Genomic DNA, 27,105 nt, shown 5'->3' on the forward strand with positions numbered 1-27,105 from the left:
CATATTCTCACTACTAGTGTCCATGATTCTGATAATAGGCAAACAAGATTTAGTAAGACGAAAGATTGTGGTTGCATGAAGGATTATGACTACCAAGTGGAAAGAATGACGTCCTAAGTATGCTCTGATACCAATCTGACATGTTCCAATCCCGATGTCTGAATGACAATGGAATGACCGCGTGCTGGTCGACACCCGAAGGTGACGCAAGCCATTTAATGAATGCATATACCAAGAACATGTGAAACATGTATATAATTTTTCGCACGTAACCATGCAATGTAATAAACAAGTACAAGCCTTAATAAACAAATATAATATTCAATAGCCAAGAATTTAAAAGTGATAATACATGACATGTTCAGACCATGCTACTAATTCGAAACACAAGCGGAAGGAATATTAGAAAGTGTGATTACAAGAGATGTCCTACGCAGGAAGAGGGACACAAATTCACTGATATGGGAATGCATCGTAGCTCGGGTTGTATGCCTCGTTCCGAGGTCCTGAGGGGGTGCAAAACAAAACATGAGTGGACCAAGCTTATATATAAGTAATACTAAAACAATTATACTTCATTGTACTAACCCCCAGCATTAGAAAACTTATATATGAAAATTGGACCCTTGTGATTACTCGAAAATGATGAAAGACGAGTGGTGAGTCACAATCTGAAGAGAATGACGGAATAATATTGACGGTTGATACGGTATACAGAAGAAATGTCATGTGTGGACGTAGCACTACTTTGACATCATCTAATGTTATTTATTTTCACATATTATTGTCACTCACACGAGCTTCGTAGCTTATCTGGGTTTTGCTTTGTTTGGTGCACCATTCCCACGGCGTAGGGTTATTTTGCAGAGTAACGAGTAGCGGTTAAATGAAAAGATTGCAGGTGGTGTAGCTGCAGTGAGCTCAACAGTAAGATTACCACCCTTTGTTGTAAATTATTCCACTGAAGCTCTGATGTATATTATATGTATGAGTCTCAGTGACTCTATGTATTTTATATTGTACCACTACTATCCTTCCGTCACGTGTCGATTCTAAACGTATTTCGGAATTGGGGCGTGACACAGTAGCTACTGATATCATGCTTAGCGATGACATTTAACCTCGTTCCGTTGATGAATGTCGACATAGAACAGATTGGTCAAACTAGAAAGAAGCAATCCAGGTCAAACTCGAGTCACTCGCAAAACGTAAAGTGTTTGGACTTATTGTTCCTACACCACCACGTGTGAAGCCCATTGGCTACAAGTGGGTTTTCATGAGGAAGCGTAATGAGAAGAATGAAATAGTGAGGTAGAAAGCACGCCTCGTAGCACAAGGCTTCTTTCAGCATCCTGGGATTGATTACAAGGAGACGTGTTCCCCCATAATAGACGTCATAACGTTCCGCTACCTTATCAATTTGGTAGTTTCTGAAAAACTGAATATGCAGCTTATGGACATGGTAACGCGTATCTTTATAGGGATCTAGATACAGAAATCTACATGAAAATTCCAAAAGGACTTCCATTGACTGGTTCAAATAGTTCTAGACCATGGAACACTATCTCAATTAAGTTGAGAAGGTCACTCTATGGATTAAAACAATCCGAGCGGAAGTGGTATAACCGTCTTAGTGAATATTTAACAAGTCAGGGTTATGTGAACAACGAATTATGCCCATGCGTGTTCATACAGAAGTCACATTTCGGATTTGCAATCGTTGCAATTTATGTCGACGACATGAACCTCATTAGAACTCCCGCAGAGCTTGAGGAAATTGCTACACACTTGAAATCGAAATTTGAGATGAAAGATCTTAGGAAAAGTCGATACTGCCTCGGCCTAGAGATCGAGCATTGTTCGGATAGAATCCTAGTACAACAATCAAACTACACCTAAAAGGTGTTGTGATGTTTTAATAAGGATAACGCGAAGCCTGCGAGTACACCTATGATCGTTCAGACTCTAGATACTAAACGAGATCCCTTTCGTTGAAATGAGGATGAGGAAGAGATTTTGGAACCCAAAGTTCCATACCTAAATGCAATTGGGGCTTTATTGTACTTGACTCAATGCACTAGACCCGACATCTCCTTCGCTGTTAATCTTTTGACTAGATACAACAATGTGCCCATACGCAAACACTTGAATGGTGTTAAAGACATTTTCTACTACCTCAAGGGTACGACGGATTTGGGCTTATTCTATACCCACGAATCTTCAAGTGTTGCTGCCCTTTATGGTTCTCGAATTGATTCTCGCCTTGTTGGTTACGGAGATGCTGGATATCTATTTGACCCACATAGGGCATGTTCTTAAACGAGTTATGTCTTTACCGTTGGAGACACCGCTATATCTTGTAGGTCTACCAAGCAAACGCTAGTTGCGACTTCTTCGAACTATGCTGAGATTCTCATCCTGAAGCATCGCGTGAGTGTTTTTGGCTGAGAGCAGTTATGGAACATATTTGAAAAACTAGTGGTCTTACTTACGTCGTTGACCTTCTTACAACGATCTTTGAAAACAATGCAACATGTATCAAGCAGTTAAAAAGGGATACATTAAAGGAGATAACACCAAACACATAACGCCGAAGTTCTTTTACTCACACCAACAACAACAGCTTCTGAACATTGAAGTCAAGCAAATCTGTTCCCAGGATAACCTAGCCGATCTCTTCACCAAGTCATTGCCCAAGTCTACTTTTTAGAAGCTCGTCCAAGGAATCGATATGCGTAAATTATCTGAGTTGAATCGCTTGTAGTTCTTTTATTTGGAAGTTATGTCTAACTCATAGGGAGTATCCTGAAGCATACTCACTTGATCTTAATGTACTTTTTTTCCTACAATTAGGAGCATTTTTGACACTGGATTTTTGCTACTTAATGTGGTTTTGACAAGGCACCCATCCTGAGATGATCATACTCAGTTAAGTTCACCACTTTGGTCATGTTTGACATTTGTTTTAGACATTATGCATACTTTTCGCTTTTTTGCTTAGTCTATGGGTTTTCCCCATGCGTTGGGTTTTACCATAGCTAGGTTTTGTGAGTTTTACTACCAATGCATACTTTCTTTATATTTGAGATTCGCATTCACCCGTTGTGCCAATAACTTCATCAATTATTCTACCTTATCTGTTGAAGATCTTATGCGATGGTTAATTGAGTATTTACACACTTAAGGGGGAGTGTTGCAGTCATATTTAGAATAGGAATATGATTGTGTAAATCCTATAAAATATAAGAATATTTCTTATATTCCTATTAGGAGTTGATTACCTATTAAGAGTTGTAATCATAATGGGTAAGGTTTTTACCTATCCTACTACTATAAATAAAGGCACAATTGGGGTAATACAACACACGTCTCACAATTAACTCTCTTCCCTCTTGCTACCGTCGGCCCCCTCTTTCTCTCTAATCCTTTATATATATAACTTTTAAGAGGAGGGATCCCCATTTTTTTTTTTATAAAAATGGTAATTAGTTGTGGAGTCAACACTACATCAAATTTTAATGATCCGATTCGTCTATTTTTCAAGTTGCACCTTATAGATCATCCTTGCAGAGTATTAGCCAAATCAGAAATGTTTAAGACATTTAATTGAGTTCAAAGAAATTAACGAATATTTTGTTATATAAGAAATGATGAAATTTTATCTTGATAATTAAATAGACAAATGATTTTGGATTGAATTGAAATTTTGTAAGAATGATCTATGAAACGAGATTTATAAAATATACGATTCGTATTGTTAAAGTTCGATATGAAGTCTGTCTCATACCTAATCTCAATTTTTTGATAAAAATGGGGATCCGTGGCAAATTAGGCTTTTAGGCTTTTAGCCCACCTTCTACAGTCTCTTCATCGCTCTCTCTCACTTTCCCCTCAAATTGGCTACTATCCAAACAGAAAACAACACAAACCGAAACCTCTGCAAAACCCAAATGAATCACACGCAGCAGCCTTCCCAGCCCCAAGATCTGTCAGATCCCCAACTCCCCCATATCAGAGTCCACCACCCCAACTCTCCCCGACACCACCCCAACTCCCCTCGTCACCACTCCTCCTCCGCCGCCACTCCCACCCCCACCGCCGGCGCGCGCCGCAAGCTCGGCGTCGCCGTTGACCTCTCTGACGAGAGCGCCCACGCCGTCCGCTGGGCTGTCGACCACTACATCCGCCCCGGCGACGCCGTCATCCTCCTCCACGTCAGCCCCACCTCCGTCCTCTTCGGCGCCGACTGGGGCTCCGTTGACCTCTCCATCAATACCAACGACGACATTGATTTCGTCGACAACCACGCCCTGCACGACTCCGTCAGGCAGAAGAAGCTTGAGAACGACTTCGATGCCTTCACCGCCTCCAAGGCCGCCGATCTTGCCAAGCCCTTGAGGGAGGCGCAGATTCCGTACAAGATCCACATCGTCAAGGACCATGACATGAAGGAGCGGCTCTGCTTGGAGGTCGAGAGGCTAGGGCTCAGTGCCGTGATCATGGGGAGCCGAGGGGTCGGCGCTGCCAAGCGTGGGAACGACGGCAGGCTGGGAAGCGTCAGCGATTATTGTGTACACCACTGTGTTTGTCCCGTTGTTGTTGTCCGGTTTCCGGAGGATGACAATTGCGGCGTTGCTGATGGTGGTTCTGGTGCTCCTTCTGTTGCTGCGGCGGTTGTTTCTGTTAAAGAGAATGAGGAGGAAGAGGCCGTGATCAAGCCGGTGCTAAAGGAGGAGCATAAGTCAGGTTAGGGCTTTTTCTCTGATTTAATTTTAGTAACTTCAAGTTTCGATTTTTAATGGTTTTCAGAATCTAGTTTGTTTAGTTGGTGATTGTGTCATATTTGGGTATGATTGTTGCACATTACACATATCTGAAATGACAGCTACAAATGGGAACTTTGTTAATTGTAGCAGTTACTGATGCATCCGTCCAACTTCTCGCAAAACAAAATTTGAATTTGCTTCCGATGTATTTGCGAACTGCAAATGTTTTTGTATTATTGTATGTTATGGACTTACATATCCAAGGTTGATTAATTAAAGTTTGATCTTTTCGCAATGTCCGCAACTTATGCTTGTTTTGTGAAAGCATCATGAGGTTCTTTGAATGTGAACATGTTGTTGAACGAGAACGAGATGCGTTTTATCGCTAGATTAACATGGAGCCTTCCAATTTAAGTTTGCTTACTTTTAGAGTTGCTTGGTCTTTCCAATCTCTCTTAACGATCATCAATCCTTTGTAGAATTTTGTTTGTATATAGAGGTTCTACGCAGCATTTACCATCACCATGCACTTGTGGCACTGGTTTGACCATTTTGGATTTTTCAATTAAATATCCTACCTATGAGAATATCCTTTTCTTTCTTCTGGAAAGATCAAAATTGCTTGGAATTAGCTTTCCCTTTACTAGTATGTGGTTATGCTGCCAGATGCTTCATATAAACAAAAGCAGTCTACCTCTTCTCTCGTTTAATGTTGGAATAAGTTCTCTATGCCAGAAGCTGTAGTATTTTGATAACCTTTTCATATATATGACATGTTTGCGAAATTCATTGGTGATACTTCTAGTTGATTGTTTCCTAGTGTGCACTTCGTATAGGACTGTAGGAAAGAAAATTGTTTGAAACCTTAATGAGGAGCAAGGTTGCTCATATCACTGGAAAGTTTAACTGTAAATTCAGTAGGCTAATCTGCTCCGCATGGTTTGGGTAGCTCCCTGGCATTCTCACTCTGCTGGATAGTCCCTTCTTGTTAGTTGCGATTTTGAGATGAAACGGCTTTGTTCAGGGACCTAATCAGGATTCTTGTATAATGTTTAAAAACAAATCACTAACCTAGTTTGTAAATTTGCTGTTGTCTACACGTCTAGTTGTCAGGGCCCATCCACATCTTTTTGCATCTACCAGTGCTGTACAAATTTTTAGTAGAACAAAAGAGTTTGTTTCATCAGTGACTTTAACTGATATGACTGTATGACTCATATCTTCTTTCACCCCCTGCATGCCTCGAATCAAGTCATCGGGTAATATAACATTTCAGAAGGAATCCTTGAATTAAAATTTTGTCAAAATGCTTATTCATACTGGTTTTAAATGTCCTCTTGTTTATCATTTTGGCTTTTCTCTGAAGAATATTTTGTTCCTTTTTAATCTCTCACGTATGAATAGGTGAACGCGTATAGAGTTGGGATATGTTTTTCACCCTTAGCCATGATAGAACCAAGAACTATTTTCTAATGTGTTTATTCTGAACTAGTTGATTAAGCGATGCTTTACGACATTGACATGTGAGGTACATTAAATAATATTCTTATTATTTTGTTTCGCACATATTGGACTTTAAATAATGTACATTATTTTGGGATAATCTTAGCCACTAAGGCCATCTCCAACCGAGGGTTGGCCAGATGGCTCATTTTAGCCCTCTGGCCTTCAAGAAATTAATATTTTAATGAACAATACAGGGCCATATTTGCCTCTGTCTTCAACCGAGGGCCAAAGGGCCATAGGGCTCGTTTTAGCCCTATCACAAAAAACTGTCTCCAACCGAGGGCCATAGGGCTAAACATAATTTATTATTTAAAAATTACAACTTAAATTCAAAACCCACCTAATTTGCCTTTCAATCCAAGAACTGGTAGTATCTCTATAAATGAGTACATGAGGCGCTATAGAATGATACGTTCTCGTGCTACAAACAAGTACCTACAACAGGATCTTGTTGCACATCTTTGGGCCAAAAGAAGCATGGAGTAGGCGTTTAAGTTTTATGTTGTTAAATGTTTTTTTTATGTTGTATAATTTGTATGTTGGTTAATGTTATTTAATGTTTCATATTGTTTGATGTTGTTTCATGTTACTTAATTTAATTTAATGTTGTATAAATTTTGTGAAATAGAAGTTATAGAAAAAATTTTGTAAATAAAAAGTAATAATAAAACTGTAAAAAAAAAAAAAAAAAAAAATCAAATGCAACGGTTAGCTGACGATAACTAGCCATTGCATTTGAATTTTAGCTTAAAGATTCCTGGCGGTTATAACCGATAGGAATAATGATTTTTCTGGCCAGCCATGCAACCAGCCCTCCATCCCTTTCAGATTCCATGGGGCCCTCTCAGATTCCACGAGCCCTTTGGCCTAGCCCTTGGTTGGAGATGGTTTTCGTGCTATTTTCGGTCCTCTGGCTCTCTGGATCCTTCGGTTGGAGATGACCTAAGTAGTAGTTGTCTTCTTGTGATTTTCAGTTGTTACTCAATTTGGTTTATTAGCTCTGGGATAGTGTTTCCTCTGTACAAGTTGGTGCATTGGTAACATTGTAGCGATTTTGCATGATAAAAATTTGGGCTGCATGAAATAATGGGCATGATAATAATTACAACATATACATATGGGTGGTGCTATCCACACACCCATTTTTACCTCATGCACACCCCTCTCAATTTCCGGACGTCGGATTGAATGAAACGCTACCCTATCCACATATATGTATTTACTATTGTAGCCTCAAGGTTGATGGATAATAAAGGCATATCGTAAGGTTGTGTGAAAGAAGAGACCTTGCAACTAGTTCTGGAAGGGCTGAATTGCCGTTACAGCTTTTAAGATTTTTTTTTTTGTTTTGTGTGCGTATGCAAGTGAGTTTGTATCGTTCAAAAAGAGTGGAGGGTGAGCAAATATTGTTTTGGCTTGAAATATTTTCTGTATTTTCATATTAATGACACTATTATTTGTGTTTTTTTTTTTTTTTTCTTGTGGCAGAAGCTTAGCAGGTTTTCCGATCTCCGTAGTTGAATCCTCTCAAGTACAGGTCGCATTTAATGCCAAATGTCACTATTCTTGCTTGTAACTTGTTATTGTAAAGTTTTTGAGTCGTTTATGGTGAATGAGTGTAGGTGACCAATTCAACTCATTTTATATGGTGCAGTTTGTGTAGATGTTTGAGTCGACTGGGTGTGGTGTCAAGATACGTTGAGTCCAGACTGCTTGCTCTCCTCACCAACAGCTCTTTCTCATGTATGAACTTTGGGATGATTGGAGATGGTATTTGTACGGTGAATGAGGTTTAGGGTTTCTATGGCACATTTCCTACTTTGTTCGACCGCTTTGTGACTCACCTACTCCTTTTAGTTTTGAGTGATGTGCTTCTTGTTGCTAGTATGATGCAAATTTAATTATTGGATGTTTATATTTGGATTCCTTGGTATGGTAAGGTACTTTCTACCACAACCATGATTACATTACTTTTCAAAGTCATGCATGTTGTCGTGTCGGATTTGTCCTAAAGAGTGATGCTAAATATAGTCGCCCACGTGCGCATGAGTGACTGTAAGCCGTTAATGCGTTGTGGGTTCCGTTGTGTGGTAGTCTGATGTTCTAGAGGGGAGCATAATGATGGGCTTTTCTTTCAACTGGAATAGATATATGCCTAACAAGTGAATTGCTTTGGCATGCAAGCATCAAGCAACAGTCCAACAATGACATCGTAGTAACGCACTGAATCTTTTTTCAAACCGACATTGTGATGCCAATGTCAACGGCGTATGATCGATTATGAGAAATTGTTGGTTAGCCAAGTGTTTCAAAAATAATACTTTTATTAATAGAAATGGATTGTCTGCATTCGGATAAAGACGTGCATGACACGGTAACAACGATACCGTAATGTTCGGACACGTGCATACCCGAAATAATGGTAACAACGATACCGTAATGTTCCTTGTGCATAACCGAAATAACATATATAGGGTAATGCTATCTACACATGTTTTTATTTTTCACATCCTTAATTTTTGTCCGTTGAATTTAAACACTCTCCTGTGTATATATATACCTTCCAAGAAGTGATGCGAATGAGGAAGCAAAGCAATCAAGTCGAAAATTAAAACTAAACCAAAACACACGATAAACATTACTATTTCTTCACCAAACAAAAATGGAAATTAAAGCTACCTCTTACTTCCATACCACCAGCGACTTGGTCTCTCAACTTGTCAACCCGCGCCTAATTCTTTCCATTCTAAGTGCACCCACAGCCCCGGCGGGTCCCCTTTCCCCATATTATCTCCAATTTTTATGTTTTTCTTTTAGTTGTCATAAAAATTACGCTATTACAACGCTGGTGCGGTTTGCAAATTTCAACTCAGAATGTTTTATATCTGGTACACATGTTTTAGAAATGCTCATGGAAGACATTACTAATCCTCTGTGATTCACATTTTTTGCTTCATCCTTTATTACTTGGACTCAATCTCTTTGAATTCGGAAGTCTCCATCCAAGAAAAATGCTAAGAAGATTCTCTTAAAAGTAAAACTCTTTATAGACTTTTTTGTCATCTCATGTTTTATAATGCTAACACAGAACTTAATGTTAAACCACTTTTGAGAGAATTTGAAATCTCATTTTGATAGAATCTCCTTACATAATCTTAAAGTAAAGATACGTGCAAAGATGATGCCATTACGACTATACTGAATGAGAGACTAATTTTCAGTAAGAACTAGTGGTACTAAGTGAAGACAACTATCACTCCAAGAATTAAAATTAGAATAATATTAGTAAGATCAAATTTTTTAAACAAAACTATATGTCATAAAGAAATAAACACGTTAATCAACACTTAATTAATAATTTAATCATCTACAAGTTATTTGATTTACAAATTTTGATGCCTCTAACATTATCCTTAAATCATCTACAACCACATCATTTGATTTACAAATTTTGATCTCTCCGAGATTAACTTTAAAATTATGAATATATGTCATTCTTCAAAGGTGAAGTCCCACGCATTCGCTTCGACACCGAATATTCCTCTTCCTCTTCCTCTTCTTTACTGCTCGAACAACTAGCCACCAGCGGAGGCTCCGCGGCCGAATACGAACAACACGACCATGGAACCACCTGATTCTCATCTTCATCACTCTCGTCACAATCATCATCGTCATCATCCTCCTCCTCGTCATCATCATCGCCGTCATTCTCCGCTTCGCTTTCTTGAACCTCCCCCCGCCGCTCGAACTTACTCCCGCGGCGTTCCACGCATGTCTCGCAGACAGAGACCGTCGGCGTGAGCTTGGAACCCGACCCCGTCCACGGCGTCAGCGACTGGCATCCGTGGCAGAGGAGGCTCCTTGGATGCTTCGCCACCAGAAAGTTAGCTCCGTGAACCTTCCTGTCGCAGTCCCAGCACAGCCTCGCCTGGTCCGCCTCGCAGTGAACCCGCGCCCGAACTCCGCAAAGTTCGCACTCTCTCATTTTTCTCCGCCTCTCGTATTTTCTGCTTCCTCCGTCTGAGCACACCAAGATTTATGTACGAATCGCGCGCTCGCAGCCTTGTACCGCGTGGCGGAAATACCCCTATACTTCAGATTTAATTACGTGACTTTATACGGTAAAGGAAGTAGGATCGGAGGCTGTTTTGTCAATCCAAGAAGAGTGAAGCAAATTGGAAAAATACCTTCACCAGTTGCTTCGAAGTTGTTTTAGCTTCTTCTCCACGATGGATATCCGCGGCTGCAGTTCAGCTTTTATATCCCGCGCTGAGGTCCACGCATTTTCCCCCACGTGACCAGCACGTGACGATTGACGATTTGATTCCTCTCCGCGTGGCGGCGTTCTGGTGGCTGTTAATGGTATGGGCGTTCCTAGGCCTTCTATTCCTGTACATGCTCGCCCTACGACTACAATCCCTCATCGCCACCGGTGAGCGCCACGTGTTGTGGGATTTATGGAACTTTTTTCAAAAGCAAAAAAATTTTCATTGGAACCGGAACATAGATTCTGTGCTCATGTGGCGACCCACCAATATAGAGCTTGTAGTTTGTGGAGAGTGCAGGCTGAAGGTGTATGTTCACAATCTTATTTATCATCGTTAAATGAGTTTAAATTTTGAGATTTATATTTATCTATTACATGAATTTTGAAATTCAAACTTATCTAACGATAAAAAACAGAATGATGAGTATATACCATATTAAATAGTAGTGAGCAAAAATAGTCCCAATCTGTGGGCGCCTCCGGTTTCCAAAGTTTGCCAATTTGGACAGTTGCAAGCCACAAGGGAAAGAAATTGGGGTGTGCGGCCACGTGACGCCCATGGCTTTCCTCTTAAAGGAGGTTTGGACCCATTACAAAAGTCTATTGACTTATCAGCTGCCAATGGGTAATAATTAGTTATAACAATAATGATTCTTCTGCGTAATCTTTTTGCATTTTTAAATCGAATTTGTCTTAGCAGATGGCACGACTTGATTTGTTTGTTTGTTTGTTTTTTTTTTTTTTTTTTTTTTTTTAACAAATGATATTATTTAAACTAAAGAGAAGTGGATAGATTTAGCCTATCTACACTAATTGAAAGGGAGTGAGGTTAGTCTCATAATGAGTTAGCAAAAATATGGTTTAAATTAGTTTTTGACGAAAATCGAACCTAAGACCTCTCACTTACAAATAAAGAAGAATACCACTAGATCGTAATACTAAGTAACATTATTAATTTGTTTTGTCTGATAGAAAATATACAAAGAATTTTGAGATAAATACTAGGGCCACAAGTTATGGGCAGGGAAAGGGTTTGATTGTGGCCATGTCCTTAGGATCAGGATCCTATTTGGATTATCTTTGTGAGGATTTTTGGAATCTTCCAATCATGTCTGTTCATCGTACATCGTGCAGCAAGTTTTCGTTAAGTATTGTTTATATTCAATTTTAAATAAAAGAATTTACAATGATTTCTTACTGTACGATGTACAATGATTGAACGTGATTGGAGGATCTCCAAGATCCTCACAAAGAGGATCCGAAGGATCCTCATTCTTAGGGATTACGTATTACGAGATAATGACATTAACATATAGTCTGGGTATAGCTGCTTAGTATTACGAAAAACTGATATTCTTCTTCATTTATAAGTGAAATATATTAGTTATAGATCTTGTTTACAGCAAGTTTAAAATCCATTTTTTCATTCTCATTATAAATATATTGGTGTATTTAAGAATACCAGACATGTATAATCTAGTATCAGAAAATGAAAATAAATTGAAGATTTTCGTTGCATATAATTATGACTAATTAAATAATGCATTTGAACTGTTAATCATAACAAACAAACTTGATATCGGTTATAAATCAAGTTAAACATTGTTATCGAATGAATTTTTATATACTAACTTCTCACACACTTCTGTTTAATCTTATCATTTATTTTTATTTGATTTATTTAATCCAATTACTAAAATCAAATAAGAGTATAAAAAAATAAAATTGTCGTGTGAAGAAATTTATCTCCCTTTGATTTAGTACGTCAAATAGCATTGTTATAACAAAACAGTGATGACTTGGAAAATTTTCACGTGATGATCCTATGTGGCATATGATTACATCGTGGGAAATCTTTGTTTGGTGAGGTGGAGGTATGGCGAGTTGCAGGGAGTTTCTTGTACATGTGTGTGGTGGAGGTTGAAGATATGACAGGTTCTTTGGATCAGGACAGAGGGGAAGGTGCATGTTCATTTTCCTTGCGTGTAACCCCCGACCATGGATGGAGGGCGACGGCTACAGTGATGTGTTGTAGGCACCCCACTAATAATATGTGTCCACTACAGAGATGGACAATATACATCTTATAAACATAAAAAGAATAAATGACATTAGATCAGTGGAACACACACAAATTCATTTATTCTTTTTATGTTTATAAGATGTATTGTCCATGGTTAAGGCTGTACTTTTTAACTACTTTTTGAGTTCAAATTTTTGCATTTTTTAAAAAGTAAATTAGTGCAAAACATGGTTTATATCAAAAAAGTAAAAATAAATAATAAAGTAGGAACGGTCATGATTAGCTCACTCGCACATGTTGATCATATTATACACTACTAGAAATTTGGCTATAAGCCACTCTTTTCATTCGGTGGCTATTGTCAAGTGTTGCCACTCATATTGGTGGCAAACCTGTATGGCCACTAAGCACCCACTAAACTAGAGAGTGTGGCCTATGTAGAGGACTCTATTGTTACAATAGCTACCAATATTACATTGGTGGGTATGTGAATAGTACAACATTTTTATATTTTATAATTATTTCTAAATTTCAAAGCATGTCATTGTCTCTCTTATTAGTGGCTAGGTTTGAGACTAACATTGGTGGCTTTTATACTCATACACCCACCAATCCTATGTGTCTCTATTAGGATTAGTGGCTTTTAAAGTTAGGCACCAACACTGGTGTGAATCTATAGCATTCCAAATGTCCGGTAGGTTGGAATTGTATTACATGCATTTTAGTAATAGCTATGTACTCTATTAAAACTCAGCTTCTTAATATAGAATTGGCAAGAAATTTAAATTTTCAAAAGGATTCACATTGACAACCAACCACACTTTATATCCCCATACATTTATCAATAACAAGGTTTGTCTCTATTAAAGACACCATATTACATTCAAGTCTGTTGTCCAACACATCCAAGTACCCAAGGATGATGACATTACATTTTGTTTCACCTATGTACCTATGCACATCCACCAACAACAAACTGAACAAACAACTCCACCCACTTGGATCTATGCCTTCCCTATGGCATTTGTATATATACATGAAGCAAAATTCACAAAAACGTATCACAGTTAGCTTATCACTTACTGAAGCCAGTGACATTCACCATGCATGGACGATACCCAAGCTCATCATCTGTGCCATTATTCTGTACCACAACAAAACCCTCATCTTCAACTTCTCCACTTGCTTGGATCTCCATACCATTCCCTTGTTCAATTCTATTGACACAAACTTGAGGCACATCAATGTGATTTGGTTCCACCATGCCTCCATCAGCAGCCCTCTTCAGCGCGAACATAATTTCAGCCCTCATTTCACGCTTCATATTCTCCACTTCCAATTCCACCTGTCTATTGTGTGCCACCATTGACTCGGCATATTCTTTCCTCAATTGTGCAACCACATTTGCTGCCTCAATCCTTTGCCTTTCTTCTCTCTCACTTGCCTCCATCTTAAGTTTCTCAATTTCAAAGTTAGCAGCTTTTCTTTGCTCCTCATACGATGCTTTAATTGCTTCAACCTCTCTACAAATTCCCCTTTTCTCAGTTATAATACCTGGCACATCAGACCACACAACCCCTGTCCCAAACCCTCTTACACGGTTGTCTCTCTCAGGCCCCAATACATTAGCGTACACAATATGCCGAACCTCATCAGTTATGATCTCATTCCTATCCTCGTACAACTTCAGGTTTGTATTGAATTCATCCTGCAAGTTGTTTCCAAAATTAATTACCAATGTATTTGCACTGTATATACATTTGAAAGCCTTCTAAATCAAAGATATTCCAACCATGTTTCTCAAAAAAACTAGTACTATTAGTTATTGTTCTGTTCTTCAGACTACAGTGCCTACCAATAAACTCATATGCATCAGAATCTTTCATTACTTCACTGTATTCACTAATGCAAGCTGCTGTTGCCTTATGCTCTTTGTTTCACTGACATTAAATAGCACATAATCTAATACACCTGATTGTTCACATTCCACAAACCTTTTATATATCTCACCTACAGATAAATTGTAGCAGCCGGTAATTGATGGCATACTTACAATTATTGCAGCTGATCGAGCATCCACTGGTTCCCCATTCTTCCGAGTATGTGTTAGCGTAAAGAATGTGATGCGGTCTGGTTTGCTTCCATTCGCTTGTTCCTGTTAACAGAAATTGTCAAACAACTAATTGACGAGTAATTTCATAACATTATTTTCGACCGGCACCTTCATTCCATGTGCACTAACATGTAGTTAAGTTACCATAACATAGAACTCACGGCAGAGCCTTACATGTTCGTGTCTGAATTGCGCAAAAGACTTGGTTCCAGTCGTGTGATTTATTTGTAGCGCTTTCCTGTTCTTTCTACATGATGTAGCACGCTTCTACAGATGCCAAGTTTAGCATGCATTATTAGGGCTATGTGAAAGGAAATTCATCCTAATTTCCAATACATACAATCCATACATTTATCATCCACATTATGTCATAACTAAATAAAGCATATATGGTGCATAAAAAAGGAAGAACTTTGATCATTGTGTGTACTACCTGAGCATCTACAGTGTCCTATAGCTGTACTAACATTTTCCATTGGCCTTGGTTGACACGGCCATCATGACAATGGAACCTCTCCGCTAACGGTGAGTGCAGGCATGGCGTATAGTATGCCTTCTTCAGGTTTGCCTTGTAATCCTTCCATCTATCATTCAACTTCTTCTCACAAACCCGCCGAATTTTGGGCTCCAATTCGAGTGTTATACCATCTGTCCAATCAAGAGTCCCCTGCCCATGTACATATACATGATGTTGTTAATTATGCACCATCATTTAATACATGAATTATGAATTTGTATAGTGAACCCGTAATACCCATCCAGTAGGTTTCAAATATTTGTGTAATCGTAAAAATTAAATTTACAGCAGACAAAGTTAAAAGAAGCCTCATTGCGCATCACCAATCTGCATAGATGCTGCCTTTTAGTGGTGTATAATGTGCTATACACCGTATTGTAATTGTCTATGGAGCCTCTTACGACATAATTGGTGCATCTCATTTCAAATATATCACAATGAACCCCAATTTATTGTACTGCTACTTTCTAAGTCACCAACTGCAAAATAATTGACATGGCCAATTATTTGTTAAACTTGTGTATGGATAACAGCAGTTCAGGTCAAAGTAGGTTTCGAATGCATTAATCATAATTAAAAGCCTAAGGCTTCAACCCTGCTTGTTGAGTAAGTCAATAATAGGCCATGTGATGCCATTATGTGGTTTTTTTTTTTTCCAGGGTTACAACTAAAAAGCAATGAAATAACTAGCTATATATATAGGAAAACCAACCAACCATTAATGCCTTTACTGTTGATTTACCTTAATCCTCTGCCAAGCACGATCCATGTTTGAAGCCCTGTAGAAATGCCTCCAATCAACTACATTAATTGGAAAATATGATGCTTCTTGAGCTAGCATTCCTAAGAACCTAGAAAATCTAGCAACGGTATGAGGAGGCTCTACCGGCTGCCCTTGCTCATTAAATTTCATCAGCTCCTTTGTACCATTTGGTGCCCATCGTGGCCTATTTATTCCCCTACTCGCCTGCACTGAACGGGTTATACGTTGACGTTCATCCACGATGCCTTCGACATTATTTGGAATTGTGAATTGCTGTATGTGGTCATGTTCCATCAGGTTGAATGCCAATGGTTGAGTTTCGATGCCTTCGTCAATCGACATTGATGCAACTGAGTTATTCTTGCTGACCCACAGCACCTTCGTAATAACTTTTCATGTAAACACAACACAAGAGTGTTTAATTAACATTTGTAAACAAAAGCATTTCAATTTAACACCTCAATTAATTTCCTAGTAAGAAGAGAAGAGTGGTAGATACCTGCTGCAATGGCTTTAATGTAACCTCTCTGCCTGAAGATAATTTCTTCTTTGAGTTGATAACTTGATGCATCTAAACAGCTAAAGTGAATAAAGTTAATTAAATGAATCCACACACGTTTCCTATTTGAGAGCAGCAAATTGAAAATTTGGCAGATACTTAACTTGAGCGGGAAATCCTCCCGCCCAGTAATCCCTAGGAAAACAATTATTTAATTCATACACACTTATGGAGGTCAGCAGGTAGCCACAAAAAATGGCCAGGTGTTGCTATTACCAAATAAAATAATTGGCAACCCATTAAATAATTGATCAGTCTGTGAGGTGGCAGATGGTTGATGAGATTGGCATATGCATTGTGTGGTCAAATTTGAGTGCTTTTGTAAGAAGAATCCCGGAACTATTAATTTTCCACACCCTAATTAAATGTTAATCCACTAAGTGGGTGTGAACTTACAATTAAGTGCCCTGCCCTCCATTCTAATCTCAATTATAAATATCAACCTTGAAGAGGTTTTTGGACGTACAGCAGTTTCAACTTCGTCTGAAATTTACACCTAATCACCAATGTCGCCTTTATTCCCAAATGCTCGCAGACAGCTATTTTGTAACAGAAGTGAAGACCTTTTTCCTACAGTGGATCATGAAGTGCTTAGTCCCACGATGCGTGCCCCAACCAATAACATTGCAACCCCAGTTCCCACCCAAGAAAACCTTGTCCCTGTGCTCACTGCCAATCATGAAGATCCTGATTTTTGGCGTTACCTAGAAGCTAACTTTCACATTCAATTCGAGTACGAGCAAAACCCCACACTGGATTCAGGTGCTAACCAGCAGTTCAAATCCCCTGCAAAGACAACTACTGCTTCGGGTGAATGGAACGACTTCTCGCATGGCTCTAACATGCCTATTTACCCTCCTCAATCACCCAATCCCTTGATCAATATTTATTGTCCTCGTTATGATGAGGCAGCGAAAAATGTGATCTTGAAAGATGAGCACTTTCCATCTGATCTTCCAGGTTTCGGTGTGAATGTGATTCCTCCCTGGTCCAACGAAATCGGCTACATGAAGCATGGTAGCAGTGGAAAGCATCCTTGCATCAATGGTGATATTGACAAATTAATGAGTAGTGGAAAGCAACCTTCCATCAGTGGTGACACAGTGAAAATAATATCATCTTTTTTCCCGGGTGATTCATACCGCTTTGATCCTATTGAGATTTGCAATGCTGTACATTTCGATTCTGATTCTGATTGTACCAGTACTGCGAGGACTCGTCATCCTCAAAAAAGGTACAAGGCAGTTAAGGAGTGTGCTGCGTGCGAATATGTGGGTGGTCAAGAACATTGTGATTGGATGAATCGTGCTACAGGTCAAGCAAAACAGGAAGTCATCCCCAAAGATATGCAGAATGCAAAATCACCATCCGATGATGCTTATGGTAAGAAGAGTTGAACCTGTTTGGGAATGGATGTTATATTATGCTATTAGTATTCACGTATGTCTAGTGCAATGCAAGATATCAACCTTTACAAAACAAATCTCTAGTCTTTTGCTCTATGTAAACATTCATACTCAGATTGTACCTCCGTACAAGATATGGATGTTTATCTTATGAACCTATGCAGTTGGTAACTATATAGACCGTTATGTTATTTTTGTTTCTGTATGGATGGTTTCTGGAATCAATATCATGTATGACTACTCTATGTATTTTGCAATTATAATAATGTGTAGTAGTTTGATTTATACGTATTCAGCTACAGTTGCGCTCATTAAATAGCATGACAGAAAAACAAAGAAATCTGAAGACAAAATATATAGTCAAGTAATGCTTACATCTTCCAGAGCAGATGAATGGTTAGAAACTTCAAAGTTTAGAGGAGAAAACGTTGGTTGCGAATTTCCTTCAAGATCCCTAGCTATACCATGTAGAGCTTTAATAGTACAACCAAACATGTTTTTAAGCTTTCCTAATCTTCCTCGTAGTTCTTCAATAGCTTTCAAAATTAAGCCAAATTAATAATGAAGTTGTATATAGACTGACAATTCAATCTCAGGAATGCATGCAAAGACAATCATCTTCTTATCTAGACCTTACCTCCGCCATCGTTGATACAAAGGACTGCATGTCCTCTTCCATATATTTTAATTGCTGCTCCTGTTGTGTCACTGCAAATGCCACAATGTTATGCAAGACTTCAAGGTGCTGAGTTAATGTGGACTGAAATTTCTTGACTAGTATCCGGTTTTCATCTTCAATTTTGTCATTCCACTCTACAAAACCATCCATGGTCATAATCATAAATAACCCGAAGTTGTGAGGGAGATCTGATGCAGCATTCTCTAGCTCTGCTCTAATTAGCTCAAATGCACGCCCAACGAGTGATTTCTCTGAAAGTTAACAATGGAATAATAGTAAGAAAAGGGCATTTAAATGTACCTTCCAGCTTTAAATTAATATATGCATAAATATAAACATGAACTAGTGTAGAATAATCCCGAATGTCGACTGTATAACTTTAAAGTAAGATGAAATGGAGAGAATCTATCTATGGTCTAAAAATGCAGATGGTGGCACGACAATTTGTTTTAGCAGCCAACTTTGCTCACCCAATTGGAGGAGATTGACTATCAGAAATTCCTTCTCTTTCATGGTCGCATTTGCTTGTCAACGCTTGTCGTCAAGATTATATAGTTCATGTCCAGTTTCCTCAAGCATTATCTGAATATAAAGTGTTTAATTATCTCAGAACAAGAGCAGAAAGAACAAAATGAGACTCTGTAAGTCCATATTACAAATGTATTACCTCAGTTTTTCCAAGTTTATCATTCAATTGTACAACCAAAAGTTGTTGACAACTGTAAAGTTCCTGAAGCTCCAGCAATTGCTGCTCTTAGGCCAACGTAACGTTTATATTAGTTCCCACCTTGTAGTCAATATTATTCAAAACGAAAGGAATGAAATCTTGACGGAGATACCTTGTCTTTTGAATCATAATAAAGTTCAATCCGCTCTATCTTTTCAGCCACTGCATACAGTAAATAAAGAGTTAATGAAGTTAATAACCAGTCAATTGTGAATGTAGGAAAAGCAGTCCATAATTCATTTAAATGACAAGAATAAGACCTTCTTCTCTGCTTCTTCACTAACATAACGATCTCATGGTATATATATTCCATTCTTCTCTCTGGCAGCATATACCTCTGCATGAACATAAGAAACATGTCATACAATTTAGCTTGCAGCACAGTAACACTAAAGAATCATTAAATAACCTGTGAAACAAAAAAAAAATCTCTGGACAGAGAGATTGAGAGCACATCAACGCTGGAATCAGTTAACAACCTTGCTTGAACATACGATCAATCTCAGAATACAAATCGTTGATCAAAGCAGACTTCATCATTTTTTGATTGACCTGAAACATTAACCAACAACAAACCATAACAAGGGTTAGAATGAAAGACATTTGAACTATATAATTTGTGAGAACAGGGATGGTGCAAACTTTTCACCTCTGGTTTGTTCTTTATATTTTTGGCACGGTGTGCATAGTCGAACGTGTTGAGTGTTTCTTCCAAACACTACATGAAGCTGCCACTTAAAGACACCAATTAAATATATTGCATATAATACGAAATCAAAAAACTAATAGTCAGGGCAATGCTTGGTTCAGGAATGAATGTCAAAATGTACAAATATTTCCATATCCTACAACACTGTCAGCGAATCAATACTTCGTATAACTAGTACGTTCATCAAAAGTGAGATGCTTTTACAAGCAATCTTCAAAGTCTTGGGCGTCTACATCGATTCTAACTCGAACCTCATCATTATCACCAGTTGCATGTTCGACATCTTGTCCATCGCACGGATCATCATCATGTGTTGAGGACATATCAAAGAAATCACGTGGTCTTGTTTTGATTGCAACATGCCATTCTATATCTGTTGGGTCTTGTACATAGAACACTTGTAGTGCTTGTGATGCGAGAATGAATGGGTCACTTGTAGACGAAATCTTATTGAAGTTAACCAATCTAAAGCCATATCTGTCTGATTTTACTCCCTCACCTGTATTTCTGGAAGTGCCATCAAACCAGTTGCACTTGAATAATACCACTGTCCGTTCCATATGGTACTTGATTTCAAATACATCTGTTAGAACCCCATAGTAGTCTACCAAACCGGTAACAGGGTTCCGGTCACGTGGGCCAGCATAACTTGGAACATTAGACTGTAGGAAAACACCATAGTTTTGGTAATTCCCATTGGATTGTGTGCCTATTACTTTGAACCTGAACCCATTACATACAAAAATCTTATATCTCCGACACCATTTACTAGGTCCATTAGCAAGCGCTACTAAGTCGTCAGTTGCCCTTGGGTCACTTGATTGTTGCAATTGATTAACCTACACAATTTACACCCACGTTCATATGCATAGTTAAGAATAGGAAGCTAAATAGGAAACCAGTACACGCAGAATCAACTTATTCCGTACTAACATGTTTTTCAAACCAATCTGGGAAGGATTTAATAGCTTCTTTCTCTGCTTGTAGCATGGTTACACGCCTCCCTCGAGTTTTTTGAGCATTCTCCACATAACTTCTGTATGTGAAAATAAAGTCATTCTCACTCTGTATAACCAAAAGGAGAGATTCAGAAGTTGGTGCCATTTAACTGCAATATATAAGATTTAAGTGTAATCACCTCCTATATGCCATTGACTTATCACAATTGGCTAAAACATACGATCGTGCAATCTCCCAATCGTGGTTGTCAAGATGATAATCTTCCCGCATACCAAGTGAATGCCCAGTGGCACAAAATATGTCAAAGTCACCCTCATAGTCAGGACGTATTCTATCTGCATTTCGGCTTGGACGGTTCAAACGTGTCTCCACGCCTTCCAAATACATCCCACAAAAAGACAAGCACTCCTCAGCCAGATATCCTTGGGTCATGCTTCCCTCTGGTCGATTTTTATTTCGAACATACTTCTTCAACGTCAGCAGGAACCTAATTTAAATAGGACAACATCAAATTTGTTGTTCTAAATTGTATGATGCACAGATGTAATAACCATACAAATATATTAAAAGTTAAGGAATACCTCTCAATTGGGTACATCCATCTGTAGTGCACCGGACCTGCAAGTGCAGCTTCCTCGACAAGATGTATTGTGAGGTAAAGACTGACGACAAAGAATGCAGGCGGTAATATCCTTTCCAATTGGCATAGGATCATAACTATTTTGGGTGTGAGTTTGCGAAAGCATTCCACTGACCCTTTTTTAGTACACAAATGTCTGAAGAATGCACTTAGTTCCAATAATATCTGTGCAGTCGCAGTTGGGAGGCATTTACGTATGGCAATTGGAAGGAATTGCTGCATTAAAACATGCCAATCATGACTTTTAAGTCCCCTTACGATCTTTTCCTTTGTATGCACAAGTCGTGAAATATTGGACGAGTAATTGTCAGGCACTTGTATTGAGGCTAAAACCTTGCAAAACAATTCCTTCTCTAATGGTTTCATAGTATATACACCGGGAGGCATCTTTGGCTTTCCATTGACAAATTTTCTGTGCAACTCCGGTTTCATGCCCATCAATTCCAGATCCAACCTTGCATTCAAGTTATCCTTGCTTTTCCCAACAATACCCAGCAGAGTTGCAACCAAACTTTCAGTGACATTTTTTTCAATGTGCATGACATCAAGGCAATGTCGAAGCACAAGATGTTCCCAATACGGCAACTTGAAGAAAATACTATGTTTCTTCCATGGCCCAACTGTTGCTCTGGGTAGTGGTCTTTTTTCTCCAACCACTTTCCGTGGGGTCTTACCATATTTGAACCGTAAAATGGACAACTGTCGACGACATTCACATCCGGTCAAGGGGGAAGGTGCTTGCTCTCTCTCGTCAGAAAGATTAAAGGCTTTCCTCTGTCGACGAAAAACATGTGACATGGGCAAGAAACGACGGTGACCCATATAACAATATTTCCTACCCTTTTTAAGATATGTCGACTCAGTCTTGTAGTTGCAACAAGGACATGCTAATTTCCCATGTGTGCTCCAACCGGACAAGTTCCCATAGGCGGGGAAGTCGCTAATAGTCCATAAAACAGCTGCTCGTAAGGTGAAGGTCTCTTGCCTAAATGTATCATAAGTGGGAACCCCTGAGGTCCACAATACTTTCAGCTCGTCTATTAATGGTTCAAGGTATACGTCAATATCATTTCCCGAAGATTCTTTTCCCGGTATTAACAAAGCCATCAATATGAACGGTGCTTTCATACACAACCAAGGTGGTAAATTGTAGACAGTCAACAATACTGGCCAGATGCTATAGTCGGAGCTGCATTTTCCGAAGGGGTTGAATCCGTCACTTGCCAACCCAAGACGTACATTGCGCATTTCATCACCAAATGTTGGAAATTTCAAATCTAATTGCTTCCATGCAAAGGAATCAGCTGGATGTCTTAAGAAGCCATCCTCGGGGCGAGAAAGCCCATGCCAACACATATCTTCACTGGTGTGTCGAGACATGTAAAGCCTTTGTAAGCGAGGTGTAATAGGAAAATATCTTAGCACCTTCCGAGGTATTCTCTTTTTACTGCTTCGTGATGTCTCATCAACCTCGGTTGTATATCTGGACACACCACATGTTTGACAAGCATCTAAACCACTGTTATGTTTCCAATACAACATGCAGTCATTTTCACATGCATGGATCTTTTGGTGAGGCAACATGAAATTTTTCAGCAATCCCTTTGTACTCATCACGTTATTTGGTAAAGAATGACCATTTGGGAGTATATGTTTCAAAAGCTGAAGATTAGCTTGCACTGCACTTTCGCTGCACCCATATAAACACTTGTTTTGAAATACTCGTATTAGGAAGTCCATTTTCTTCATACCACAACCCGGATATAATTCTGCGTTGCCGTCTTGCACCATGGCTTCAAACTTACGTGCATATGCAGGTATCACAGTTTCCTGCCCGCTGTGATTATTAATAGGCATGCCACCCATTACACTGGGACGAGAGAAAATATCTTCAAGCAAGGGGCCTAGTTCACAATAAGGATTAGTAACAGTAGCACTTTGTTGTGCAGCTTGGCTACTTGCAATAGGGTCACCAAATGTCTCTCCATGCCATACCCACGAGCCTTCCAAGTATGAACGGTCCATACCTTCAACAATTAGATGTGCTTCAACTTCATTCTTACTCAACCAGAACCTATTCAAGCATTTAGCACATGGACATTTGATGTTGCCATCAAGAGAAGAAACTTGCAATGAGTTTGAGATAAATTTTGCTAGCCCTGTTCTGTAATCCTCTGTAAACGGATTCAAACTGGCCTAACTTTTGTCCATCATTACTGAATATAATCAATAGTTTGCAGAATTGGAACAATAAGGTGCCTAAAAATGAATGCACCCACCCTCTCTCTCTCTGTCTCTTTCCTTGTAATTGCGCACCCAAACCCTATGGAAAATCCAACAGTCAGAAAAGGAATTGAATGGGAAATCCAACAGTGAGATAAGGAATTCTAACCTATATTCATATTAGAGATAAGCATAAATGTAGGAAAAGATTTATAACATATTCGAAAAGTGTAGAGAAATGGGATTTGAAGAACCATTTTAATGAAAACAGAAAGGAAGGAATATGCAATTTTTAACACCCCAACCACCATTATCACTTTTACACCCTGTTGTGGTTTCATAAGCTTCTCATTTTCTTAGTATGAAGCTCTCTTTGTGGGCCAAAATTATAATAATAATAACAATACTAATTCAAACAGTAATGGAGATTACCAAGGAAATGAGTTTTAGGTTCTGAATGGTTTACTAATTCGCATCCATTTGGTGTGAAGACTTTCTTTGTTTCATGTTAGGTGACGCACAAAATCTCACAAATGGTGGTTCGACAACTGACCTTGCTCCTAACAAACTGCAAGAACAGAAATTAAATCATATGAAAATAGTAAAAAATTATTCTTTCATCGTAAGTCATAAGGCTCGAAATTTTCTATCAAACTAATTCAGAACCTCAAACAGAAAACAAAACTTCAACATTCACAGTAACAACCCTGAACAATGAACGAAACATTAAACTGAAATCAAATCATGTCATACCTTTTTAGGTGATGCCCCTATCAGAACATCAGATAATGTACCTCAAAATGGACTGAAAAGTGGCAATGAGAAGAAAACCAAGCAATAAATAGAAGCAAATACTTCATGATAAAAACTGTGTTCCAATGTACGACAAAAAATTGTAGTGCTTAGACAACTGGCTCAGGTGAGAGCACCAAAAGGGAGACCCCAACAGTCATTGATAAAGAGAATGTGTTTGTGCCAATAAAAGCCTCCTTGAAGTTAGAGAGAGATATGAAGTACTACTCTACCGCTCTTTGATTATAACTTCTAGATTTTATTAGATCATCTACGTCATCTATGGAGGAATAGACCATATGGGTTTGCTCACCCCCCGCAAGTGGTTAAAAAAAACAATGCAGGCTCAAGCTAAAGATGTCTGCATCTGCTAAACAAAGAAGTCAATGCCTACAAGCAGTTAGTAGGCAAACCTGGAATATGAAGACTCAGACTGTCAAACAGAACCATTACAGATGCTTACTTTGACCTTAAGCTGGTTCTTTACATATAAGATGGTAGTAATACCTTTTCATGGAACACGAACACACTGAAAAAAATATATCCAAAATTAGAGTGTGTTGTTTTTAGCAGGTGCTTCTAAAATTTTACAGTATGATTGTCGGACGGCCATGTGATATTATGTTTATATTTCATATAAATAATACATATCTAATTAATGTATATCAACTGTTATTCACTCATAATTTAGCTAATGAATATGCGTAACTATGTGACTGAAGAAAGACACAGCTCTTTAGTAAAGCTGTGTCCAGCAACCCATGGGATTATGGAATGTTAATCCATCACTCTTGGAGAGCGGTGGAAAAGCTCTAATAAGGGAAAATCGCATAGTTATATCTATTGACGAGACAAAATGAATGCACGTAGGTAAACAGCAGGGAGTTGTCCAACAGAGGTCATGTCGCTTCCTCGTCCACTAATAATAACATCGTTTTGAAGGTGTAGACCACATAACGAAGCATGGAATGTAGCTTAACTATTAGTTCTCATGCAGTGGTAGTAGGTATCAGCTAAAAAGCATACCAAAACTTAAAAACAGACAAATTATCATATGCAAGTTCGTTCATAGCCATGTTTCAATAAGCCACTTTCTCTACCAAAGTCTTTTTTTGTGTTTATGATGTTTACAGAACATACACAGAAAATGCGATATCCGTATAGCATAAGCTTAACCAACAGTGGAACTTTACATTGACATTTCTACTTATATCCCTTTTCTTTTAGTTTGTACAAGCTGTAAGGATAGTAGTTTGTAAAAAAAACGTAGTTGCGATTGCCTAACTCGTCCTTTCGTTGAAACAGTAAACGAATTCATATATTTATATAACAAGAAATGAACACCTAGCTTATATCTCCAAGAACAATAATAAGCTTAAACCCTATATGGTTTGCAGTTTGATCCAACTTGAACAGATAGAAGAAGCACTTCAAACCCAACCTTTAAAAACTCCAAAGATTCGAAGACTTAATAAACAAATTGAAAAGTTAGATCTTAAAAATGCTGAAATTAAATATAAGAAACACAAAATTACCTGTTTTTACTCCCTAAAAGCAATTCAAGGTGATGCAGCCCCAAATTAATTGTAAGAAACCCAAGCGAACATAAATAATGAACCGAGCAGCTTAATCTGATGAGAAATTGAAAGGGCGATGTATGAGAAACAGATAACCAGCATCGCGGGAGTGGAGCTTCCGCTGCCCACGCCCGTCGCCAACTAAACGAGGCTGCTCACAGTCTTGACAGCTACGCCCTGTCCGCATCGTGGGAGTGCAACTGGTTCACGGAACTACCCGACTTCATCATCGATGCAATAATGGCCGAGAGATGCGATTAGGGTCCAACGCTCTGTCCTTCTATGGGTTTTGGCCTCTCTATCTCCCTTTAGTAAGTCATCATAGGTTTTGAGAACCAATCAATATATATCCCTGCTTTGAAAACCAAAAAATTAACCAGCACCAGGTCCGAACAAAATAATAATGTAATAAAAAAGTAGAAGAAAAGTAAATTTAAGAAATAAAGTTAGCTAACTGATACCAATATTGGTGGCTGATTTTTAAGGCCACTGATATCAGTGGAATCCCACTGTTTAGCCACCAAAAAATAGTAAGAGTAGCAACTTTATATCCATGGCCACCAATTGCAAAGGGTGGGCAAAAAATGGTGTGTAATGAGCATATTTCTAGTAGTGATAGGATGGTTATTTTTTTCTAAATCTATTTTGTGACATTAAAATGTTTATTGTTTAAGTTGTGTCGTCTTTGTACTTTTCATCGAGGTCCTGTGTCTCTTCCGAAAGTCTAGACACTCGCTATACTTTGTATACAAGTTAGAAGTATTTTGTGTATTGCTAAGCCCACCAATTTTTGTTAGTTGGTGGCCCATCGCATTATATTACATTAATTTATCACGTAAGACGTGAAGCGCACGCTAGCCTGACATAGGTGTCACTCA

At 38.6% G+C, this 27,105-nt stretch overlaps 4 protein-coding genes across 6 annotated transcripts; 1 reads left to right on the plus strand and 3 right to left on the minus strand.

Annotated features, from left to right (window-relative positions):
- The first annotated feature begins 3,857 nt into the window (after positions 1 to 3,857).
- LOC137742452 (universal stress protein PHOS32-like) lies at positions 3,858 to 8,276 on the plus strand. Of its 3 annotated transcripts, none has more exons than XR_011069395.1 (3): positions 3,858 to 4,746; positions 7,761 to 7,828; positions 7,927 to 8,276. XR_011069395.1 is itself a non-coding variant. In XM_068482318.1 (3 exons), exons 1-2 carry the CDS (start codon positions 3,951 to 3,953, stop codon positions 7,766 to 7,768), a joined length of 804 nt encoding a protein of 267 aa, XP_068338419.1. In that variant the 5' UTR covers positions 3,858 to 3,950; the 3' UTR covers positions 7,769 to 7,809; positions 7,927 to 8,276. The 3 variants fall into 3 exon arrangements, 2 of the variants coding, with proteins under 2 accessions (XP_068338419.1, XP_068338418.1); XM_068482318.1 differs by having other exon boundaries at positions 7,761 to 7,809; XM_068482317.1 differs by lacking the exon at positions 7,761 to 7,828.
- A 1,412-nt stretch (positions 8,277 to 9,688) lies between these two features.
- On the minus strand, positions 9,689 to 10,725 carry LOC137743808 (zinc finger protein CONSTANS-LIKE 2-like). The gene has a single exon (XM_068483745.1). It carries the CDS (start codon positions 10,255 to 10,257, stop codon positions 9,751 to 9,753), a length of 507 nt encoding a protein of 168 aa, XP_068339846.1. The 5' UTR covers positions 10,258 to 10,725; the 3' UTR covers positions 9,689 to 9,750.
- Positions 10,726 to 13,529: 2,804 nt separating this feature from the next.
- LOC137742852 (uncharacterized) lies at positions 13,530 to 16,297 on the minus strand. Its single transcript, XM_068482798.1, has 4 exons — positions 15,935 to 16,297; positions 15,229 to 15,342; positions 14,616 to 14,717; positions 13,530 to 14,270 (listed from the first exon to the last, which is right to left on the minus strand). Exons 1-4 carry the CDS (start codon positions 16,295 to 16,297, stop codon positions 13,638 to 13,640), a joined length of 1,212 nt encoding a protein of 403 aa, XP_068338899.1. The 3' UTR covers positions 13,530 to 13,637.
- Positions 16,298 to 20,235: 3,938 nt separating this feature from the next.
- Positions 20,236 to 26,414, minus strand: LOC137742853 (uncharacterized). The gene is made up of 6 exons (XM_068482799.1): positions 26,324 to 26,414; positions 24,612 to 24,628; positions 24,412 to 24,426; positions 21,577 to 23,831; positions 21,216 to 21,482; positions 20,236 to 20,758 (listed from the first exon to the last, which is right to left on the minus strand). The coding sequence occupies exons 1-6, from the start codon at positions 26,412 to 26,414 to the stop codon at positions 20,236 to 20,238; spliced, it is 3,168 nt and encodes a 1,055-aa protein (XP_068338900.1).
- Positions 26,415 to 27,105: the final 691 nt, after the last annotated feature.

Source organism: Pyrus communis, chromosome 8 (genome assembly GCF_963583255.1).
Source record: "Pyrus communis chromosome 8, drPyrComm1.1, whole genome shotgun sequence".
NCBI lineage: Eukaryota > Viridiplantae > Streptophyta > Magnoliopsida > Rosales > Rosaceae > Pyrus > Pyrus communis.